General features: G+C 36.0%; 2 protein-coding genes across 2 annotated transcripts in view; both read right to left on the bottom strand.

Annotated features, from left to right (window-relative positions):
- Positions 1 to 412: 412 nt before the first annotated feature.
- The window catches only part of LOC146145523 (tolloid-like protein 2), a 67,383-nt gene continuing 44,877 nt past the window's right edge, over positions 413 to 22,918 (bottom strand). Inside the window, exons 17-19 of the mRNA XM_083390355.1 lie at positions 4,003 to 4,116; positions 1,874 to 1,987; positions 413 to 1,289 (exon numbers count right to left, since the gene is read on the bottom strand). Coding sequence (XP_083246481.1) covers positions 1,093 to 1,289; positions 1,874 to 1,987; positions 4,003 to 4,116 — 425 coding nt within the window. The 3' untranslated portion in view covers positions 413 to 1,092. The remainder of the gene's footprint in view (positions 1,290 to 1,873; positions 1,988 to 4,002; positions 4,117 to 22,918) is intronic.
- LOC146145524 (bone morphogenetic protein 1-like) lies at positions 7,495 to 21,113 on the bottom strand. Its single transcript, XM_083390065.1, has 13 exons — positions 20,983 to 21,113; positions 19,681 to 19,871; positions 18,718 to 18,877; positions 17,902 to 18,021; positions 16,327 to 16,508; positions 15,506 to 15,665; positions 13,714 to 13,833; positions 12,820 to 12,933; positions 12,084 to 12,262; positions 9,865 to 10,012; positions 8,956 to 9,075; positions 8,436 to 8,549; positions 7,495 to 7,718 (listed from the first exon to the last, which is right to left on the bottom strand). The coding sequence occupies exons 1-13, from the start codon at positions 21,035 to 21,037 to the stop codon at positions 7,495 to 7,497; spliced, it is 1,887 nt and encodes a 628-aa protein (XP_083246191.1). The 5' UTR covers positions 21,038 to 21,113.

The raw sequence follows: 22,918 nt of genomic DNA, 5'->3' as shown, positions 1-22,918 counted from the left end.
TGTTTGTGAGCAACTTATTTACGTTAGTCGCCGCATGTAGCCTATAGGTGCGATCGCTTATTGATCACATGGTTATCAATAAAAAAAACTATTATTTTGCGCTAGTAATGGAAAATTTGCTAAAAAGGAAAACCTAAATTGCAAATGATCTGCAGTTCCTAGAAAAAACAAAACAACTACATAAAGGGCAAGTGTCGGTGTCAATGCAACAAAAAAGTTGTTCCCCAATGTTATCAATAAATCAAATTATTTAATATATTTTTCCGTTGCTGTAGGTTATGAAGCATGGACTGACGGTGATAAATATTTTTCCGGTTTTTCGTATGCATGATTCCAACACGGTGACTGCACTGTTACTTCATAAAAGAAAACGGTACAACAAAACACGTAATGTGGTGTACAGTTTAATATACCTGCAACGTTTTATAATAAAAGGACATAAAAGTAAACCACATTCATTAATGCTGGGGATGAAACTCGGTACGCCGTACGTTTGTAATGGAAGTTAGTGATGCATTAGTATATTTCACACGTTAAATTAAACAAAATATTCCTAAATAAAGTACACAGAGCCGACTCAGTCTGGCTGAAATAAGGACATAACGCGAATTGATTTGTCGTAAAGGCGATTACTAAATGTGTCACAACCGGGCAGTACCATTTTAAAGGCACCGTTTCCATTGACAAATTTGCTTGACCAACAAATTTGTTTCGAGCTCCCTAACCCTAAAGTTATTAGGAATCAGCTTTTGTTAAACATCTGTGGTAAGCATAGCAATAAACATTATTTGAAGTTAAAAGTAGATTAGTAACGAACGATGAAAAGTTATAGATCTCGCATCCCAAATAGGAGTTTTATTAATGAGGTAATGCGAAAATGCAAACAAAATAACTAATACCTGATGATTAAGATTTTGCCACTTACTCGTAATACTTAAATTACTACCATGACTTGTTATATGTTTTACCTGATGATTAAGATTTTGCCACTTACTCGTAATACTTTAATTACTACCATGGCTTGTTATATGTTTTACAGTTTATATTGAAAATGGCATATTGTTTCTCTAATTTGCCGTATAATCTACACTGTCAATGGCTCCTCTGAACAAGCATGATAAACAGTGTGGAAAGGAGCACAAGCATCATGCCTGGCGAACGTAGGGCAATTCCGTCGCTTCCACAATCTTTTTCTTTGCTGCCAGGAGGGCAAACGCACTTAAAGTCGTCAATCATGTCTACGCACGCGTATTCCTTCTTGCACGGGTTCGTATCACACTCGTTTATTTCTGAAAAAAAATGAAGTAACGATTGTTAGATTTTTCATCTAGCCCTGACTTGCTTACACTAAAAACCTGATAAGCCTAACTTATTTCGGTAAAGTCTTTGCGAAGCAGGGAAACCATTTACAGCCAGGTACAAAGGCTGCCTACGGAAAATCTATTACCGAATGCAGTAGGCTAAAACAGTATCGCAGTACAAGCAAGGCCAAAATGTCTAGCCTGCGGTGAGGTACGTCAAGATTCTTTTGGGGTAACGTCAAAATTGTAATTTCGTTACGTCACTGTTGTTAGACACAGTTAGAACCCCAGGTCTTCTTGATGGGCAGCTCAAATTTAGTGCCTTTGTTCTGTTTTCTGATTTCCTGATCTTAAACGTATGTCCAAGAATTAAAACGTTTATTTTGCGAAGTGAACAATAGGTATTAAATTTTAGTAGCTATAAGGCTTTCGTTCGACCGACTGAAATGTTCATAATCAGTATAACATACGCTCCGTGTGCATGAACTTGCAAAAGCCTAAAGTAGTAAACTTAGACTTTATATATACTGCATAAAAATCCTTATTAAATCAACTGATTTCGGTTTGCTTACCGACTTCACAAAGGTTCGACGTATAACCAGGCGCACAAGTACACTTGAAGCCGTCGACCAGACTGGTGCAGATTGCGTTGTTGTAGCAAGGGTTGTTTATACAGTTTTTGATTTCTGTGCACAGGTTAATTGTAAAAACATTTATAAAAAGCTGTTTATCTGAAAAAGACAAAATCATCTGCCATGTAGGATGTTTGACAAAAAGCGTAAAAACTTGTTGGTAATTATATTTTAAGATTTTAGCAAGATTATAACAATGGGCAACGCCGCTGTAGCATAGCTTCCTTTGAATAGGTTGCTAGCGAGTTAACAGTAGGTAACCTTATAAAATATAAACCATATACCTTAAACGACAAGATAGTAAAAGTATAAGTGTTTGCCTTAAATGAATTAACGTGTGATTTTATCATTGTACTTGCTCGGCATGATTGCTAGAAAAGTAATTCCGAAACAATCGGAAGATTTTATTGGAAAAATTTCTTTGGATTTCTAGCATTAAAATTTTTAATTTTAAACTAAAATCTATTTATCATACTAAATCTATTTATCATAGTGTTTCTCAACCTATGGGTAGCGACGCAAAATTTTTAAATTGGTTAGGCCGCGGAGTGCAGTAGTTTTATATGGTGGGATTTATTTGAATGTGCTTGTAAACAAGATTTCCTAAAAAATTGGAAAAATTGTGAGAGAAATACGAAGACTAAGATATTAACTAGATATTATCTAAGGCAGGGGTTCCCAACCTTTTTGCAATACCGTACCACTTGGACGTTTATTTACGCCACGCGTACCACTTCTTCTACAACACTGGTTCTTCACCTTTTTTCTACCGCGCCTCCCCTGTGGTAATTGTTCTGTGCCTTGCGCCCCCCTTAGATATTAAACAACAATAATAAAGGAAATTTGTAGTGTGAAGCGCGAAAGAAATTGCGTTTATTTGGTTTGTATTGGCTAAACCTTAATTTTCGACACACAAAAGCTGCTCGTGCTCGATATATTGGTTTTCCTCGAGCTAATTTTGACAAACATGTTGTAAAAATTAAAACATTGCGTTAATCGTGTTTTAAAAGGGGTGATGGCACACAATGCAAATTCTTTATCTTTATATTGCAAATAACATTACAAATTGGCGCAATAAAGTCGGAGTTCCACCCAATTAGTGATGCGCAAAAAGTTGTTAGTAGTTTGCGCAAAGCGCAAAATTTTTTGTAGTTTTGTTGTAAAAATTGGCAAAACACAGTATGTGGAGAGGGTGGCATGCTGCACAACTTAGATCTTCTTCAAACATATCATACTGTTCTGAATAGGCACAGCCCCAAAGTTCGGAAAATCGCTAAATTATGATCGCGTTTCTTCAGTTTCTTTTCTAAACATGTTTAATTTTGATGTTATGCATAAGATAGCATACAAGCAGATTTAGTAACTAAAGCAACATGGAACTGATAAAACATTACAAAAAGTTAAATATAGGAATAGAGCTTGCGCCCCCCTAAGATTTGCTTGGCGCCCCCGGTTAAAAACCACTCTTGTAGAATCGAATCATATTTTTGCCTATTTTTAGCTTACAACTAGCAATTCAATGCTATTTGCAAATTATAAGCTATAAATCAGTAGATGATATCTATCAAGAGCAATCGTTTGACATAATTAACGCCCACTGCTCAACAGCGTTGTACGCTTTACAAAGCAACTGCGCTCCTTGTCGACATTTGATATGACCCGTCTTTTGAAGATCGTTATGGTACGAAACAACCGGAATAATTACGTAACAATGAATAGGCTTTAGGGAATTTTTTTTGTAAAAAACAGACCAACAAAACATAAAGTTGTCAACCAGGTTTTTGTGAAAAAAACGGAAGATACTCGCGTACCACCTGGAAAACCTTCACCTACCACAAGTGGTACGCGTACCACAGGTTGGGAACCCCTGATCTAAGGCCTTCAGCTGTTTTCTGTCGTTCATCAGCAAATTCCAATGCTAGTAAGGCAAGGGCAAAACTAAAATCACCAGAAAGACAAATACGAAAATGCCCCCCTCCTACAACAACGAAAATGCCCCCCCTCCTACAACAACGAAAATGCCCCCCCCCCCTACAACAACGAAAATGACCCCCCCCCCCCTAACTTACCAGTTTCACAATTTCGTCCTTTAAAGCCTGTTGCACAGAAGCATCGGTAGTTGTTGATCAAGTCGGTACACGACGCACCGTTTTTGCAGTAGCCACGAGCGCATTCGTCAATGTCTTAATCACATGAGTACTTTAAATAACGAAATAGCAACGGGCCAGAAAAACTCGGTGGTTAAAAGCATTTTTTTTAAAGCAATTTCGCTGATAGCAAGGGTTACCATTCATTTATGAGTTCAAATATTTGTGCCTATAACTATAATTATACAGTGTCTGCACAAAACACTAACGTGCTTATTTCCAAATAAACGTGCTTTCTTCTTTTTGTCTGAATTTTTTCCTCAGAATGTTTCTTTTTTGCAATTCGGACACTTGAAATGAGCAGTAAAGAACTCCTTGTAACATTTATTTAATTACCGGTACCTTATTTCTTCCATCGGATTATGAAAACATGTATCCAACACGTATAGTAACGGTGAATTCATAATAAGAGTAAAAGAAGAGGAAACTACTTGGTCATCACTAGTGGCTGGTCAAGGAGGAATTAGGCAGACTTGGACAACTAGATTTATTTCAGCTTTTTAAAATTAGATTAGAATTAAAATTAGAACAGTTCAGTTTTTCCAAATTAGATTAGAATTAGAATTAGACTATTTTGAGTTTCCTCAAATTAGATTAGAATTAGAATTAACGAATTGTCAAAAAACGAATTTAAACTAGAATTTAAAGTAGAATTACATTTAATTATTCACAATCAACTTCATTGAAATTATTCTAATAAGAATGTAAATGGTGAATAAGTGTTTGCTAAGTTTTATGCCTTTTAGAATATCATATGCTTTTCAGACGGTAAAAATCACCTACAGGTCGTTCCATCCAAAGAGTTTTATTTCAAATTCTTTGTTTTGACTGAGAGACTAATAATACCGTTGGACAAAGTGCCTTTTTGGTTTTTTTTAGTCAAGGTATTGCCATTGGACGAGTTTGCCCAACTTTAAGAGCTTAACGTGTAACTTTTATGGCAAGGACTTGACTTGGAATTGACTTGCTTTAACTATGAATTGACTGGGACTTTTTTTAAAAAGTAAAAAGTTTATAAAAAGTTTTAAAACGTTCACGCCTCAATTTAAAAAAAAAACTGTTAAAATTTATAAATTTGCTGGTTATATGTTTGTCTCACAACGGCACGGTTTTTCAACGTTTTAAAATACTTTTTTGCTTTTTTAAATAGTAGAATCCCGCTGACCGGCTTACCTACTGAACAGTTCTTGCCGACATAACCAGCAGGGCACTTGCAGTAATAGTCGTTCGGTCGATTAAAACAGGCTCCCCTACTGCATGGCTTTGCGAGACATTTTTCGACAACTGAAACACAAAATAGAAAAAATGATAGGCAGCGCCAGTTGTAATCCAATGGCCATAGATAATGTTTAGTTACGACTAGCCTATGTTTTTTTTTTTGTTTTTTTTTTTAGCCTATATATAAAAAGAGTGTTAACATTTGTCTAAGCTTCGAACTTTACTTTGTGTGCTGATAAAATTTCTTTGTAATCTACTTTGTAAATCTTTCATATTCATGAAAAGTGGTTTGTTTATCAAAAAGACGTGGCCAAAACCTTGGTATAGTAACTATAGCACAAAATGTTCAAGGAAAATTACAAAAAAATGGTATAACGTACTTAAACCAGAAGGCTATAGCTAATTGTGCATGTTTATGGAGTAAATCCGAACATTCAAGTTTTAGAACAAAATGTATGGATGTAAACATTTTTTAAATTGTACATGATTGTAAACTATAACACCAACATCAGGGGTTGATCAGGTTGTTAAAAACTGAAATAGCGATAACAAAAAGGAACCATTGGTTTACGGGTACACTATAGAAGAAAATGTCCACTACATGTAACGTATTTTTTTAAAACAAACTAACCTTTGGAGCAATTTCTTCCTTCGTATCCTTTAGTGCAATTGCAGGTGTAATTGCTACCGCTGGATATGCATTGGCTGCCGTACAGACACGGATTAAGTTCACACATCGTGTTCTCACCTGACACAATAAAAACTCTACTTAAAATTAAAAAATACTACATTTATGCCATACGCTAGATAAAGGCAAAAATACACCCCCCACAAAAGATCATTTAAAAACTGTAAAATCATTACGTAAATAAGTACCAACATCGTACTACTATTCAAGGTCCAAAACTTTAAATTTTGTGTTTACGTTTCTTTTCAATTTTAGTATTGCCGATTTTTAAAATACTACTAAAAACACAAACCACATTCACAGCGTATTTTAAGGAATCTGTTCCAGAAGTTGAAATCATTTATCGCCAAATAACTTACATTTATAAGAGAGGTCGAATCCCTCTTCATTAACAGTATTGTCAGTTTTGAAATGGATGTAGGCAACGCGGCCGTTGGTCACGAATCTCTGCATATCTTTATTGCCGCTAAGACTTGCAATCCTGTCTAATCTTGTCAGACTGTTTTGATATATCTGTCATTGTTATATGAATGGTATTATAGGCAATGTTGTGTGGTAATTGCGGTTGTTGAAATTACATTTATTCGCGAGTTAACACCACTAGTAAAACTACTTAACATAGGCTAAATACGATCGCATCGAGCTCTGTTTCAGTAATTTCTTTTAATTTACATGTACTAAAAGCATTTGATATATTTTTCTTGTTACAAACGTCGAAATCACTAACTTTGGTTGGCTTACTTCTATAGTTGCCCTTCTCCAATCCTAAAACCTATCGAAACAAATTTATCAGCGACAAAACTAATCAATTTGAATCCTGACTTAAGCAGAGTAAAAACCACAATAGGGTTTAAGACGGTTTAACTTACAACCAGAAAAGTTTACACTAAGCAGAACTGTTCATTTGCTTACCACACAGTTATTGGTTTAGGTCTATAAATCGATTAGTTTTAGACAGTAAATTGTACTTGTCGAAATAGAAAAGAAAGCTTTGGCGGCAATTTTGTTTGACAATTGGAAACAAACTGTTTTATTCAGCTTCCATATACCTGGTGGCTCACAGCCAATATCCAGCTGGTTTAGAAAAGGATTTTCAGGTAAATTTTTGCAGATAAGCCGAACCGGTAAAAAAATGTTTATTTGAAAACAGGCCATCTCGTCTTGAATGTATTTAAAATCAGGTTTTAAATATACTTGTATGTACGATATCAAACAATTACTTCAGGTTTTATAAGTTTATTTGTACTGGACGTCCGGTCGTGACGTAACTTTATGACGTCAACTCTGAAAATTTCCATGTTTTTCGGTAAAAAAATGTCCATTACGGTAAGCAAATTGTTCTACGTTTAATCATGATGTATCAGAGTTCTTGTCTTGTATTGATACACCAATTAAAACTGAGATGCCCGATTGGACAAGTCTCCTATACAGCTAGCAAAAAAGCAAAAAATGCCTCTTTTCAGATTTAGACCAAATTACAGATAATTTTAATCAATTCAAATCTCGGGTCACATGAAACGGCAGTTTTGACGCTTAAGCAAATGCCTTACGTAGAGAAAGTCGCAGCACGATTCCGTCCTAAGTCTTGTCACGCGAATGGAGACCTTCATATTTGCCGGGCACATCACTTCCCAAGTACAGTTGAGTCGGTTCCTGTACTTGTTCGGATGATTTTGTGATGTCAAACGCTGGTCGTTGAAGGTTGCATTAATGTACTCAAGTCCGTAGCAGCCTTGGATACAAAAATAACTCTTTTGGCTTACGCTAAATTTTCGCAGAATGTGCTTTTCTAGAAAGGCGCTTTTTGTTGCTTTTCGATGCAATTAAATAATGGGCAGTTTCGAAAGTGTTTTGCTTAATAACGGTAACAGATCATCAAAAGCATGGACGCCCTTTTTAAACTATAATAAACCCTGTATTTTCAGAACTATTATTGAAACGTTGTCGGTCTATTTGGTATACAAAACAGTGATACTGATACTGTTATGGACTTTCTTATATAGATACCTATGTCAAAGGGACTTCGTGCAGGCTATGGTATTTCTATCTCGTATTTTAGTGTCTCTGGGGAAATCAATGTGTCAATCAAAAGGCCCGTTATAAGAGCAATACTTAATCTTGAAACTTAATAGGTTCTGCGGCCCATTAAATTATTTAAAGTGTCAATGCGGCCCACTATAATAAAATGTTGGACATCCCTGGCTTAAACAGTACACTTTAATCTTTGTCACAGGTGTTTGTTGCCAAATAAGGGTAGCTTTGTCGCGTTTTAGAAAAAAATTGAATCGTGATAAAACAAAGTTTCTTGAAAACCACCTGATTAAAGAAAACACTCACAGAACGACCCTTTAACGTCTTTATGCACATAAGGATACTGTACCGCCAACTTTTGGAAACCCTGATTCACATGTAGCAATGCCCCCTGGGGCATCGATAGAAAGTAACTTACTGACGGTACAGCGTCGACCGCCGAATCCAGGCAGGCAGGAACAGTTATAGTTGTTGACCAGGTCGATACAAGTTCCATTGTTTTGGCACCGGTTTCCAGAACAGTTGTCAATATCTAAAAAACGTTTTTAATGTTTCAGTGCTGCCTTTGTCGGTTCAACATTGTGTTTTTGTTCAACTGCACAGTTGTAAAGATTGCTTAGGCAGGAAATATCAATTTAACCATATTACGAAAACTGGCGCTCTCCACTGTTTTTCGTTGGTCAGTTATTCTTTCGTTTGTTTTCCGTTTTAGTATTAAAATAGAAAGATAGAATAAAGACTGTAGCAAAACTCGCAGAAAATATATCACAGCCCAACATGCAGAACTTTAAAACGAACGAATACAACTAAAACTTAATTATTTTTAAAGCACTATAGACAGTCCCCTTTAAGTTTAAAATGTTGCAGCAAACTGATTTTTAAACTGTCGCCACTGTTATTATGTGCAGTATTTATTTATTATTTTGAGTTCGCCTTACTGATTGAGCAATTCTTGCCGGTAAAACCGCTAACGCAGGTACAAATGTAATCCAATCTGTTTCCGCTGCAGTTTGCTCCGTTTTGACATGGATTATTAATGTCACAGATCGACTGAGATTCTGAAAAATAGGTGTGGAATTAAACTTCTGCCATGATTCCTATGTAAAAGCTTCCTATTTGTGCCAAAGCGGTCTGATAACTTTTTAGAATACTTAAAAGTCGGTATCATAAGAAAACAATTAGCGATAACGTGTTGCCTCTAATCCTGCAGTTGCTTGTAGCAAGCCGAGAGCATCACGCCTTTTCTGATGTTCATGGTGTTAGGGCAAGAATTAAAATTACCAGATGTTTTTTGATTTAAATTGTATTCTACGTTAATATAGTAAGGGCCCACTTTTCTGCTAATATCATATTGATGCTATTACTTTTTTAACTTTTCCGATGCATCTTGTAGCGCTAATGAAATATTTTACCGATCTAAATAAATAAACTAATTTTCCCATTCTCGTCAATCATAAGGCAGGATTTGCTTTCGTGGGATATTTTTGCAATTACCTAGACCAGTGGTTCGTAACCAGGGTTACGTGTACCCCTTGGTGGTACGAAGCACCAAAGCAGGGAAACAGGGGGTACGACATGCAATGTGAAACGCGCTATTCAGTCATATTTGTCGAAAAGCAACAATAAAAGCCATTAGTAAATTGACTGATTGTTTCTGTGCTGTAAATATTGTTGAACTTACAAAACTGTATTTAATGCATGCATTCAACGTAAGTTATCAATACACTGAGTTAAATTTCTATTGTTACAATTTTAATTTACTTTCGTCGGCCATTTAAACAGGGGTACGAGAAAAATTTATGAAAGCTTAAATGGTACGAGCGCTGAAAAGGATAAGAAACACTGACCTAGACAGAGATACTTGAGGTGAAAGCCACGTCTGGTGAGAGACGAGTCAGATATAAAGTTGAACCTCAAAGATGGGCGGTTGTAGTGCAGCACAAGGTTTCTAATATTACCTTTTAGCTTCGTGTCATTGCCTTTTCCGCTGCCAATCTAAGCAATAATAATTGTTAGGTCGGCTTGTGTTAGACTTAGGGTTGCAAGAGTTGCTTTTTTAATTACTCTTTTAGAATAAATAATGATCCCTGTTAACGAAGCTTATTTTTGCTGTTGTAACAAGTTAATGACTTAACTCATATGCACTTGGGCCATTTTTATATTACTTTACTTGATTTGATTCTTTTGATCAAAATGACTTGATCTGACGTAAGCTTGATATATAAATTACTTACTTGGACTTAGCTCATAGTGTCAAATGACTTGATGGAAAATTAAAAGTTTTCGAAAAAAATTGTTTTGACTTGGACTAGACTTGATATAATTTTTGCAAGTGTCTTTCAATTTATGTTATTAAGCAAATGATTTGACTGGGACTAAAATCATTTAAAATGAATTGTTTACAAAACTGCCATTCAACATTTGGTTGTTGGGCAAAACAAATGCAAATGTTTGTATGAATATGTGAATAATAAAGAAATGGGATACTTATTTGTTTCTATTCATGTATATGATGTGGATCTGCTGGATAGTTTAATCGATTGGTTTATTGAGGGAGAAATAAATCAATATAGATTATAGACTATAGACGGAACTAAAAATGTTTTGGAAATGTTTCGATTTTTGCCACTAACCACTAAAGCAAAACTGAGGTAAAAAAAAATAAAAAAATAATTACTACAAAACTATTTGTTGATGTGCTCCTTTAAAAAATAAAATAAAATAGTCCGTTTACATACAAACTGAAAACAGGGCGATCTTTAAACAAATGATTGACAAATGAGTTGGGCTTCTTCACAGCGGTAAGGCGAGTTAATTACCTCGTTACATCCAGGATACGTTTATAAATGGCCTTACATCGTGTCCTAATTTTGTTTTCGTGTGCAAAATTTGCGAGTGAACTAACTGTTCACCTCCTCACGCAGGGGTCCTTTTACAAGTTAATCCGGTATTTTATCATAAATTCACCCTACCTCCGAACCATGGAATCGAACAAGATAACGCTACATCGACCTATGACAGTTCTTTAAAATATTGCCATTGCAACCTGCTTGAACATCGCAATAAAACGCGAAACAAACTACCCTTAAATGACTAACTGTTATATATAGGCTGCTAAGAGTGCGTCAATTGTGTTGTTCTTCAGTTTCTATATTTAGGGTGGAAATTTAAATTTTATACTTCTTCCTAGCAAAAAAAAACTGTCCGCCAATCAAAAATAAAAGCAATTTGTTTGTTAAGTATTCCTCATTCGTCAGCCAACCGAAATTAGCAACACAAGGTCTTTAAATTATTACGCAATTCCAAAGCGCGTGACTTTTCGTTTTGTGATTAACGTATCACGACTGGAGCTCCCCATCTCGAACACACGATTTTTACTTATCCAGACATATCCGACTGGATTTTTTGCTACTTCATTGCTATTCAGCATAACTGGACGGTTTGTAAGTGTTTTTCCTTTTTTTTGCATTACCCTAAAGCAGATAGATGTGGCTCTGATGTAATGCGTTTCAATCTACATTTCCTGCCGTTACTGAAAAGATTAGAAGGATATAGTTATAAGTTTAAATAAGCTTATTTTGTGTAGCTCAACACCATTTTTTCAGCCTAAATATAGTATTCTCATCTGATACACGTTACCTTTATGCAGTCAAGTTGCGAGACCGTTTTCTGGAAATCTGAATCTCAGAGACAGGCCTATCAGGGATACGGAAATTTCAAGAGCCGTATACATTATGTCTACAGTAGAAACAAAGACTAAAAAAGTCAAACATTGAAGAAAAAAAATATGTCTTGTACGAAGTTAATACTTAATTAAAACTTGCACCCACCAGTGGGCCAAACATTATCTACCAATTACTCGTCCGGACGAAATAACACTCGCCCAAGAAAAACGATTTTTGGCATTATCGATCTTTAGCATTTCGAGTTTAAGATAATTGGCCAGAGGGCGAGTGCAAAATTTAAACCATATAGTTTCGAAACCCTATATAGGAATGCGGTTAATCCAAAACTATCGAAAACCCTTGCAGTAGGCTGTCTTCTTGGCAGACCTGGGACAACTCACAGTCAAATAGTCGCAGCAGGATTCGGTTTCAAGGCGGACCACCCTTATTTCAATTTGTTTTCCGGGACAAACAAGGTTCCATGTGCAGTTCATTGACGAGTCGTATCTCCCTGGGTAGTTTGTGGAATTGATGGTGCCCATTGTCCAGTTCGCGTTAATATAAATGTTTGGAGAACATCCTAAAACAAGTTTGTTTTTATTGAAAATACTCAACATCAAGATGAACAAGGAGATCTATAAAACGTTTGCTCGGAACAGCACTGTGGATTAAGCAATGTACTGTGCGCTTATGTTACGTCGCACTATACATTAAATGCGTTTTATAAGCGCCTTAGCAAGTTGCATATACATGGTTTGGAAAAACAGAGTATAATCTACCTTAAATGCTTATTATAGGCAAATATAGAGGAAAACAAGCGTTTTACTAAAAATCCTCAGAGATTTGCTTTACCAGGTATGTAATGTATGCCGGTTTACATAATAGAACAATAAACGCTCGATGGTGTTGCCTACGTAATTCTAGTCGTTTGTTCAGTATAACAGCAAGTGTGGGCAGCCTTTAACATTTACCCAGCCGTTTGGTCGGTTTAATCAAACTCAAATCATAAAAAAAAATATTTCAATAGTTTCCTATTGTATTACAATCACACAACACTACACTAACGCCTATAGGCGTTGTCATTGTACACTTTAGGTAGGCAAAACCTTTTCTATTAAGCCTAGAGGCAAACCACACCTTTGGAGCACGTTGTTCCACGAAAACCTTCAACACACGAGCAGTTAAAGGAGTTCACCATGTCAGAGCAGGTTCCCCCATTCTTGCACGGATCCGAAAGACATTCGTTAATTTCTGTAAAGCAGCTGGAATAGGTTAAGCGTTTTTCGAGACTACAGTATATCAGCAGCATTATAAATGAGATTCTTTGCACTAGTAAGCTTTTACTAGGTGGTAAAGTAACCTGGAACGGTGTTCATGTTAACAAAATGTTACCAGGTACACTGTTAAAAAAAATGTTTTCCTATACCTTTCTTTATGTTGCCAAATAATCGTTATATTCTGGAATGCCCCAGAATAGAATTTTACTAGCATACTTCAGTTTAGATGTTTTCATTCTAACCCCTTTTTTGCTTCAGTTAATTGCACATTTTTTAACTACAATCGTAATAATGAGATATTTGAGATCCTATTTTTGACCCGGTCCGCCACAACATTTTAAGTTTCTCATGCGGCCCGCGGTTAAAAATAATTGCCCACCCCTGCTCTAGATGAAACTATGATAACTTTAAAACGCTCTACAAACAAACGTCTGGCAGCCAAATATTAAAACCTTTTATTACGATTAAGTGATCCAAATTTTAAATTTGACAAACAAAATTTTATATTATTAGAAGCTTTTTGACCCTACTGCTTTTTTGCAATTTCTTCAAAAAACATGTAATAATGTTGCGAAACAAAAGAAAAATATTGTTGCTTAAACTATGTGGCTTTTGCCGCCACGTTCATTTTCAGTAATATTATAAGGAAAATAAAGTTCTTGATCTGATTAAAATGATTTGCAAACAGGTTGGAAAGATAAACAATAGAAAGCCTGGAACTGGTAAATCGGTCTATACTATATGTATTGCTTACCAGTTTCACAGTTATTTCCCGTAAAGCCTGCCTTGCAGATACAGGTGTAGTTTGTAATTCTGTTGTAACAACTGGCACCGTTAAGACACACGCCTTTTTGACATTGGTCCGTTGTGTTATCTGCAAAATAATGCTTTAAAGTTTATTTTTAAGTTTGAGTAAAACATCCGCTGAGTTAATGTGGGCAATTGTCTTTGTTTGAAAGCGCTGTTCCTAAACTCTATTTTCCGATTGCCATGATTTACCCAATAATGTTTAACGCAGCATTTCCGTAGGTCTCATTAGACAAGACATAACTGTTAAATTAAAACCTAAAAAATCCCTGTGAAAAAATGTGAGTCACACGTTGTGGATTGAGAGGTTTACACTATTCTTGATGTGTTGTTTGACCTAGACCCTTTAAAAAGTACACCCACTTTCTATATACATTTTACAATATTTAAACATGTAACAAAACAAATCACAATCGTTGAAAGTTACATTATGGGATGATGGAAACGTTGGCCAACCAAAAGCCACCAAGAATTATATTGGGCCGCCAAAACCATTTCGTAAAACATCGTGACAGCTATTGACAGCATTCAAAGCGTTTTTCCAGCTTTCTGCACTACTCTCCTACTTTATTGTTCATTTGACGTGGCGTAGCAAATCGTTTGCATGAAATTCTACTTATTTAAAAATAACTCGAGGGAAACTGATTTTTAAGTTTGTCGTTTTTCGTTTAACATTATAGTAGCTAACTTTAACTGCAAATTTAGTGTCATTTTTAATTTTCTTTTGTGGAACAGAACTTGTTATACATATTAGTTGGAGCTGAATTAAAACGCATATATTAATTAACCAAAAGTATTGGACTAATCACAAGAATAGCAAAACTCGATACAGCCTTTCTGGACGAAAATAATAATTCTCTTGCTTTTCAATGGTGCGATACTCATCGTGAGGAACGTAAATGATTATGATATGTTACGTCTGGAAATTGAAAAACTGCAAATATTTGCACGAGGGGCGAATGAATGAGGGTCGTGAACACACAACAAAACAACACAGCCCAAAAAGACAGCTTTGCGCAATGAAATTTCGGGAAATCTCCGAATTGCCGTTACAGCACCCTAAACCAGTGCTCTTCAACCTTTTTTGGTTTGATGAACCCTTAAAGTTGTTGTGACGAACTCGTGCACCCTGTTTACTTAAAAGGTGAACTGAGGTAAGAAGCGATATGAAAAATCATTATGCATGTCAATATCATAATGTCAATTAAACCGAGCGGAGCTGCCGAAGTTTTACACACTGTCGGTGAGAGTTTGATTTTGGCTGCAGGCTGCTTGCGAGTACTATTGCATGTCATACAACAGCATTCAACGTCAAATATTAAGGATTCATTAAAAGTTTGTGCACACCGTTGAAGAGCACTGCCCTAAACCATTAAACCACCCTTCCATATTCACCTCGTTATTTACTTTGCTCTCTATACGCTCCATCGTGAACTGGCAAATATGAAAATTTTGACGCTATTTAATAACGGCAACTTTTTTTTTGTTGCTTTTCTGGCGTAACTCTCTGATATTAAAAAGTTATTTTCTTGGTGTTTTAAACCGCTACGAGTAAGTAGATTTAACATATATTCTTAAAAACCGTTTTACATATTAAAAAAATGATATTCACCATTTAGCATGTATGGTTTATGTCGCCACAAACTGGAACAATGCGCTTTAATATATAGTTATGTTACAAAAAGGTCGTAGGTTAGAGCAATGCTGTACACTTTTTAGGTTATATTTGTTTCACCGACCTGCGCAATGGAATTTCAAGCGGAATCCACTTCGCGATGCTGACCTGTCTGATCTAAACTGCAAGTATACGTTGCTGGAGTTGAAGACAAAAATGCTATCGTTCTTGAAGCCCGATAGGGAGGCCACCATGTTAAGAAACGACGTCGATCCATCGTAGAGCTACATAAAACATGCAGAAGTTTTTATCAGGTAGAAACTTTTCAAGATTCCCGACTCGATTGGGAAACGAGCACGGCACAATTACTCTTTCTTACTTATATTTTTAAATTTGACGTCATTTATCGAAATGTTTCAAAGGTATAGATGTTAGTTTTTGCGTGCCTTTCATTTTACCACACTTTATATAAACTGTTGCTAACAGACATCATAATAATAATATTCAAAAACAACTCCTCTGTAAAATGTAATTGTTTTAACCAACGTTTCGGTAATTTAAATCTCCTTCTTCGGGCTGAAGGTCACCGAGAGGGATTCGAAGAAGGCGATTTGAACAGGTTTTTGAAACGTTGATTAAAAATACCGATTACCAGGGGAGCTGTTTTTTTATCATTCTTAAGATACTTTGTTAACTAAATCTCATAAGCTAATTATGTAGTACGAACATCACGTAGGGCCTAATTATGTCTACTACTAAAAAGGCAGGATTTTTCTTTTAGGATTTAGACTTAGAGTCTGTTTTTTAGACAAGTGATATCGCAAAATAAGTTAGTCTGTCTTGAAACTAATAGATTTAACGTTATGTTGAAAGGAAGGGCTGCCTGTTTTTTAAGGCGTGGTACGGAATGTGATCTAATTCTTTTTCCTTAAATCTGACGAATACCCTTAATGTGTCGAGACCAGATTCTGTGGCCAAATGCATGACGTTGATGTAAATGCGTCCGAAGCCGCAGGTGATATCCCACTTGCAGAACAACCGGTCCGGGTATTTATTCGGGTAGTTTGGGGACGAAAGGTACTGATTCCCTCTTGTAGCGTTCAACACTATCTGTGTTCTCCCACAACCTGTCAAAACGCACAAAAATGTGGTTTATCTCAAGAACAATATAACATCTTCAGGAAAAAAATGTGTATATGTTGGAGATGCCTTCTATAGGACTTTGCAATGCGCTCGTAGTATTGTTCCCAATTCGTTCCGCGGAAACATATTTTGTTTCGAAATCGCAAATTTTATACTACCATACTAAAACATTAAACCAGCGGTTCTCAAATACTATTGCTAACGTTTTGGACAAGTTTCCCCCCACACTCTAAAGTGGCACTTGATTGAGTTATCAAAGAATTGTTAGGCAACATATTACCAGTTTGCTCGATGTCAGTTTATTAGGGGGTCAGGTTACATTTTGCATATGTAATGGAGGAACGGTTTGACCAAAAGCTTTTGATAATACTTAAATTACGTCATTTCAAAATGACGTGCTTACAACACTGCGATTTCTATCAGGGCAAACACGTAGCGTCACGTTATGCAACGTTAAGACGGATGACAAAGGCTAAGCTATTTTAAACCATAGCTTTGTTATTGTGTAGTACAGCCAATGGCTTTTAATACCAAGCCAGACAGCTGTATAATATCTTATTTAACGCATGTTGAATTCTCACCATAATAATTAATTTTGGTATTCTGGGTTATAACTATTAATGTCAATTTTAAATTTGATTGATGAATTTTATAATAGTCGTATGGTGTATATTAGATAACACAAACAAAGGGGACAAATCCTATTCGAATTTAAAAAACAAACTTATCATTAAACAAAAATAAAATTGAAAAGGCGCTGCTTAAAAGTTATGATAAAAGCTTATTATAACAGAGCGGTATACGATTATCAACAGCGTTTCGGTACAACGAGCAACACTGTACGTTTGTCGACTACAAGCTGGGCTGTGGAGTCAGTTTAAACAACGCTGGTCCGATTCGGCCTAAAAAATAACCTCTAGTCCGATTTTAAACTAATCAACCGACTGGTCAAGTCCCATGCCTAACCAACTTCACAGCCTTGTATTCCATTCATTTCCTTAATTAAAATGGGTGGATATAAAACACTCCAACCATTGGGGTGTCATAACGTGATAACGTGGATTAACAATATTCCATCTTATGTTATTCCACTTTTACGATTCACAGTGCGCGGCTTTATAGGTTGCTAACTTACTATGGCGCAAGCGCAAGCTTACGTCGTATACTTGGACTCAAGTAATCTTATACTCGACTTCCGAGCCTGACCTCAGCCTAATTAAACTACTGCGCCGAATCGCGAGTCCGGCAGTGATTCTGCAGACCTGCTATTATCATATAAAACCACCCCGTTTAAAATGTAAGCTGTGTTCAAATTATGAAACGACAATTTTTTCCCATATAATTGTTTCACAAAAGTTACTTTGTCTCGCCACTTACCTTGAGAGCAGTTTTGTCCCATGAAGCCTGGAGCACAAACGCAGGTGTAGTTGTGAATATCGCGTTTGCAGGTTGCACCGCTAAGGCATGGCATGCCCTGACAGTGATCGACAAATGAATCTGAACAGTGAGTATTTCGAAGTGTTTCAATTGAATGACATTGAGCCAATATTTAAAGTTGTTTGACGGAACTTAATTCTTTTGTGCAAAATAACATTGGATTGAACCAGTTTCAAATTCATTCCGGCAAATCAGTTGCAAAAGTTTGAAGTTTCAATAAAATCTGGTTATAAAGAGCTTTTTCAATTAGATTTAAACGCAAACTTTGTTTAAATAAAACGAATTTGGCCTACGACAAAAAAAATGTTCAAGTAGTTTTAAATCAAATTATATCCACTAGGAATGTTTGATGATTATGGAGATACCGGTCTGTAACTCCATTAGTATGCGTTTTGTTTGGGATCTAACATAGGATATTATACCTTTAAAGATAAATTTCTAAAAATTCGTCCTAATTTGTAAAATTTACCACTGTACTTCTCCGTTTTAGAAGCTTTGCCAATTTAAAAATACTAATAAAGTCCATTGTATCGACTGGAATGGTCGTATACTTGTTGCCGAAATTTGGTTAAGTTTTGCCAAACTCACAACATATAGACTTGCAAAAAACAATTAATGTTGTCAAACAAAGTGAAACGGCCTTTCAGATGTTTTAAAGTCTTATTATAACCGCTGCTGTGCCTTTACTTACACAACAGTCATTGACGGTAAAGATAATTCAAGGTATTTACAGTGTTAAGGTACCGTGGTACATACCGACACACAAGTAACGCAATCTGAAGCCCTTCATCATGTAAGAGCTGTCGGTGTGGAACCTCAGAAATACGCTGGTTGAATTTGGAGTGAAAATCGTATTTGTTCGTATTCCTGACAATTTGGCAAGGCGATGTTCCTCGCCGATTGAGCCGTCATACACCTGTCACAAGGTGAAAACATACAAAGAAAACACCTTCAAGGTTTGATCGAAAGACGGAAAAACTTCTTTGGAAAGGGTTGGTCTAGGGCATCAGAACGCTTTCAAATTGACAACTTTGCATTCAGTTAGCTTACATATGATTGGATATATAAGTACAAATTAGAAAAAATAATAATTTCTTTCTGGGTAATTATCTCGACCTGGTAGCAATTTATTTAACACTTGTCATTGCTATGTCGACTGATGAGGGTTAAAGCACAAATCCTTTTTATCTTGCAAAATATAAAAATGTTTCCCTTGTCTTTTCACACAATTGACTTGTTTAGAATAGCATGCTATTTCGATAAAGTGATCTTTTTAAAACTAGGCTAATGATTTAATAATCCCATAAATTTGCTTTCCTGCTGGAATTATCGACAAGCCCAATAGTCATGCACAAAATTTTCCTAGTTTAAAGCTATTAAAATTAGTAAAGTCGTCCAATTATGAGCAATAACACACCTAAAAATAACAAAAATATAATACAGCGTGCAAATTGTTTAATCTGCACACTTTAGATAAATAACCCAATTGAATTAAAATGTGTTTGATGAAAACACTTCATTTGACCTGAAGTTGTAAGAAAAAATGACCTAAGTCAAGTCAAGTCAAGTCAATGTAAATAAAAAACTTAAGTTGAGTCAAGTCATTGGAAATCAGTGTCTTTAAGTGCACTTAAGTCAAGTCATTGAGTCATTGCTTTAAGTCATTACAACACTACTGTACAGTGACCCAATCAGGAGCCTTGACACTGTTCGACTTACCGAGAGATAGTCGTGCAAAATCTCGGTGCGAAAGAACGTGAACTTTAGGTGCAAGTGGCCGACGCCTTTAATACAGCGGATCGCCCATTTGCAATTTAGGTTGTTGTCGTACAACATGGGGTAGTTAGGGGATGTCAGGTACTGCGGGTTCTCGCTGGCCGTCAGATTGGTTTCCCCCAGATTGTTGCAACCTATGCGAACACAATTCAATACGATTTTTGTTAATTTTGTTTAAATGGCACCAGATAAAATTCAATCCGAATCCTGGAGTATATTTTTCTTGGGATTTTGAGAATTGTTATTGGCGTATACCAATCGCACTTTTTAAATGTTAGAATTTAAAAAAAACTTATTTGCACGTACTACCATGTGACGATATTTACTTTTTACGTTCAAGACGAAACAAATCGTTGCTGTTTTTTTTCTCGTTTTTTCAATTTTTGAAACCCAACAAAAAAATCCCAATGTACTTCAAAATTATTTTACCTCAGCGTTTTTTTGTCTCAAAATCCAAACAAATAAATTGTCAGATTTACAAATGTTGATAGAAAACATTCTGGCTTTTACAGTGTTCGGGGCTCGCAATTTGCTGTGGGATCACCGGCCACTAACTGCTGCGATAGTTTTGTAACGACCATGATTAATGACGCCATGTCTGTAGCGCGTTTTCCGACAGTGCACTTTACAAGGTACCCAATACGGTGCACGGCGCACTGACAGAAAAATATAATTTAACTTTTCATGTTTACAGCGAGGATAGGCCTACTTCTCCTTGCTTACCTCGCCAAAACAAATGACATAGGTCCTTCTAAATATATATCAATTTTTCACTTTTTATGATAGAATATATGAAAAGATAATATGGGACCTCGGTGTTCCTAAACCATTTCGTTATCAAACGAAAGGAAAACAAACATGTAGCTTTAAAAAACGCCTTGAAAAAGTAGAAAGCAAGGCAGCCGTTTTAGTGTGGCATATAACTGTTAATGCTGACTTGTGTTAATGTGATAAACTACACCAAAAAAAATGTCCTAACATTATATAAAAACTTTAGGTGAACGTTGTTGGGTGTACAGAACACTCACAAACAGGCTGTGTTTACATTTGAGTTTAATCCCACCAATATTGGACTTGAAGGGTTGTAGTGATTTATTTTAGGGTTTTATATGACACTTCGATATGTTTTTAGTTGAAAAACGGCCCAACATTACTTAGCCTACTCCGATTCTTATCAGTAAAGTTTAAATTACAATAACTGTTTATTTTAAGATAAAATTGAACAATGTACTTAAATTCTCTCACCGTCACAAGAAAATATCATGCCAACAGCAACTGTAATAATCAGGTGTACCTTCATCTTCACAAACTGCCAGTTAATCGATTAAACTGAAAACTTCAATCAACTACTATTCGTCTAATTCGAATCACTGCAGTACTTGAGGGTGAAAAACAAAATTTGTTTAAAATTTTCCCCAAGTTTATCAGTTAAATCAGAGCATTTTTATCCTTGACTTTACCTCCAAGATAACACTGTGTGGATGCCCTTTGAAAATTATAACGTTATAAAAAATCATAACCGCTACCAAACTATAAATAAAACCGAAAATATTATTGTGTTAAATACTTTGAATTTTAACTAATTTTAATTTTTTTCTATCTATTTCTTGCAATTCTTTCTACCAATGCTCTTTCCAGCGCGCTGACCGTTTTAATGGTCATTAGCTCGAATGTCCACGGCGTTTTCTGTTTCCGAGGTTTTTTCCGGAAAAAAGTATAGTCGCAATCACGTTTCGGGGAGGACGGGTCGCAATTAACGTGATAAGACATAGCGTATTTTTGGCAGCTGAATTATTCGTACACTCGGTTTTTCTTTAAGCTGTCTTGCCTGCGAAAACCGAAACCTAAAACTTTTCCTGCAAAATTTGGTTCTTGGTGCAATATGGGTCACATGCCTACCATTTGGAAATTCGAAACATTTTTATGGAAAATGTAGTCACGCGACTCACGGGTTACGTTGGGGCGTTAAGCTTACTTTAAAAGATGCTTTTTTGCTTTCGACGTCAACTTATTCAAAGATTTGCACAATATCATTGTTGTTAATTTACCTATGAGTGATCCAAACCGCAAATACTGCCAAGAAAAAGCGATGTGTAACTTCGCTATAGTCTCCAATGGTAGCATCGACTAGCGGTTCGCTAAAAATATCATCGCTTTTAAACGCACAATCTTTAATTTCCTCTTAACACGATTCCAGACTATGACGCGGACAACAGCACGCCGTTCAAGCAGTTCGCTTTTTGAAATAAACTGCAAAAAGTATCAAGTCATACCAAAATCTTGTCGAACGGTATTATAGAAATTTTCAATAATAACATATTGGCACGGATATCAGCCAAGTATTGACCACTTGGCATCGGGTATCGGCACCGATCCGATATTATCGGCCATTTGTGTTGTGCAAACGCAATGCGTTCCGTGCTGATATTCACGAAATTGCTTTATCTCTGAAAAAAATTCTTGTTTTATTGTAATAAATTTAATTTCGTATCGTATCGGCAAAGGGAATATGTTGCAACACTATACTGTTTGAAATATTGTAACTCACCTTTGAACCGTCACGGTCTTTGATATTTGATTGATATTTATTACTTGGCTAAATAGTATAGAGGCTATAGGCCTACTTTTGCTCACCTAGATTTGTTGTGTTGCACACTAGCAATATTGCGTGTAGACTACATTTAAGCGATATTTCATTCACACTTCAGGACTTCTTAAATAAATGCCAGCACACTGTCAATGTTAATGAACTTTGTGACTTGAATCTACAAAAAAGACAAGGATTCGAGCAATGATGGATCACACAATTTTGTTTAAAGTGCGGCATTGTAATAACAAGACGTCATAAATTAAGTTTCGCACGCAAATATCCAACTGAAATCAAGCATCAATGCAATCAAGGGTAGTAGGCAGGGCCGGATTAACCAATAGGCTAATAAGGCTATAGCCTTGGGCCCTGAAAAAATTCGGCCCTCAATATTTTAAGGTTAAATTTTTATAAGGCTGATAATGATACAGATCCACTACCGGTACAGTACAGTTTTGCTTCAAAACGAATGACTGAGTCGAGTCAATATGTGCCTTGTGTGTGAGTAGATAAATAAATCGTTTTATGTATGCTCCAAACGAGTTAAGAACTATCTACGTTCTGTGCTATATCACCTTTTCGGCGAACACACAA

This window comes from Ascidiella aspersa, chromosome 5, assembly GCF_963924565.1.
Source record: "Ascidiella aspersa chromosome 5, kaAscAspe10.2, whole genome shotgun sequence".
Classification (NCBI taxonomy): domain Eukaryota; kingdom Metazoa; phylum Chordata; class Ascidiacea; order Phlebobranchia; family Ascidiidae; genus Ascidiella; species Ascidiella aspersa.
The sequence above is the reverse complement of the archived record's forward strand: the minus strand, read 5'-3'. Positions and strand labels throughout refer to the sequence as shown.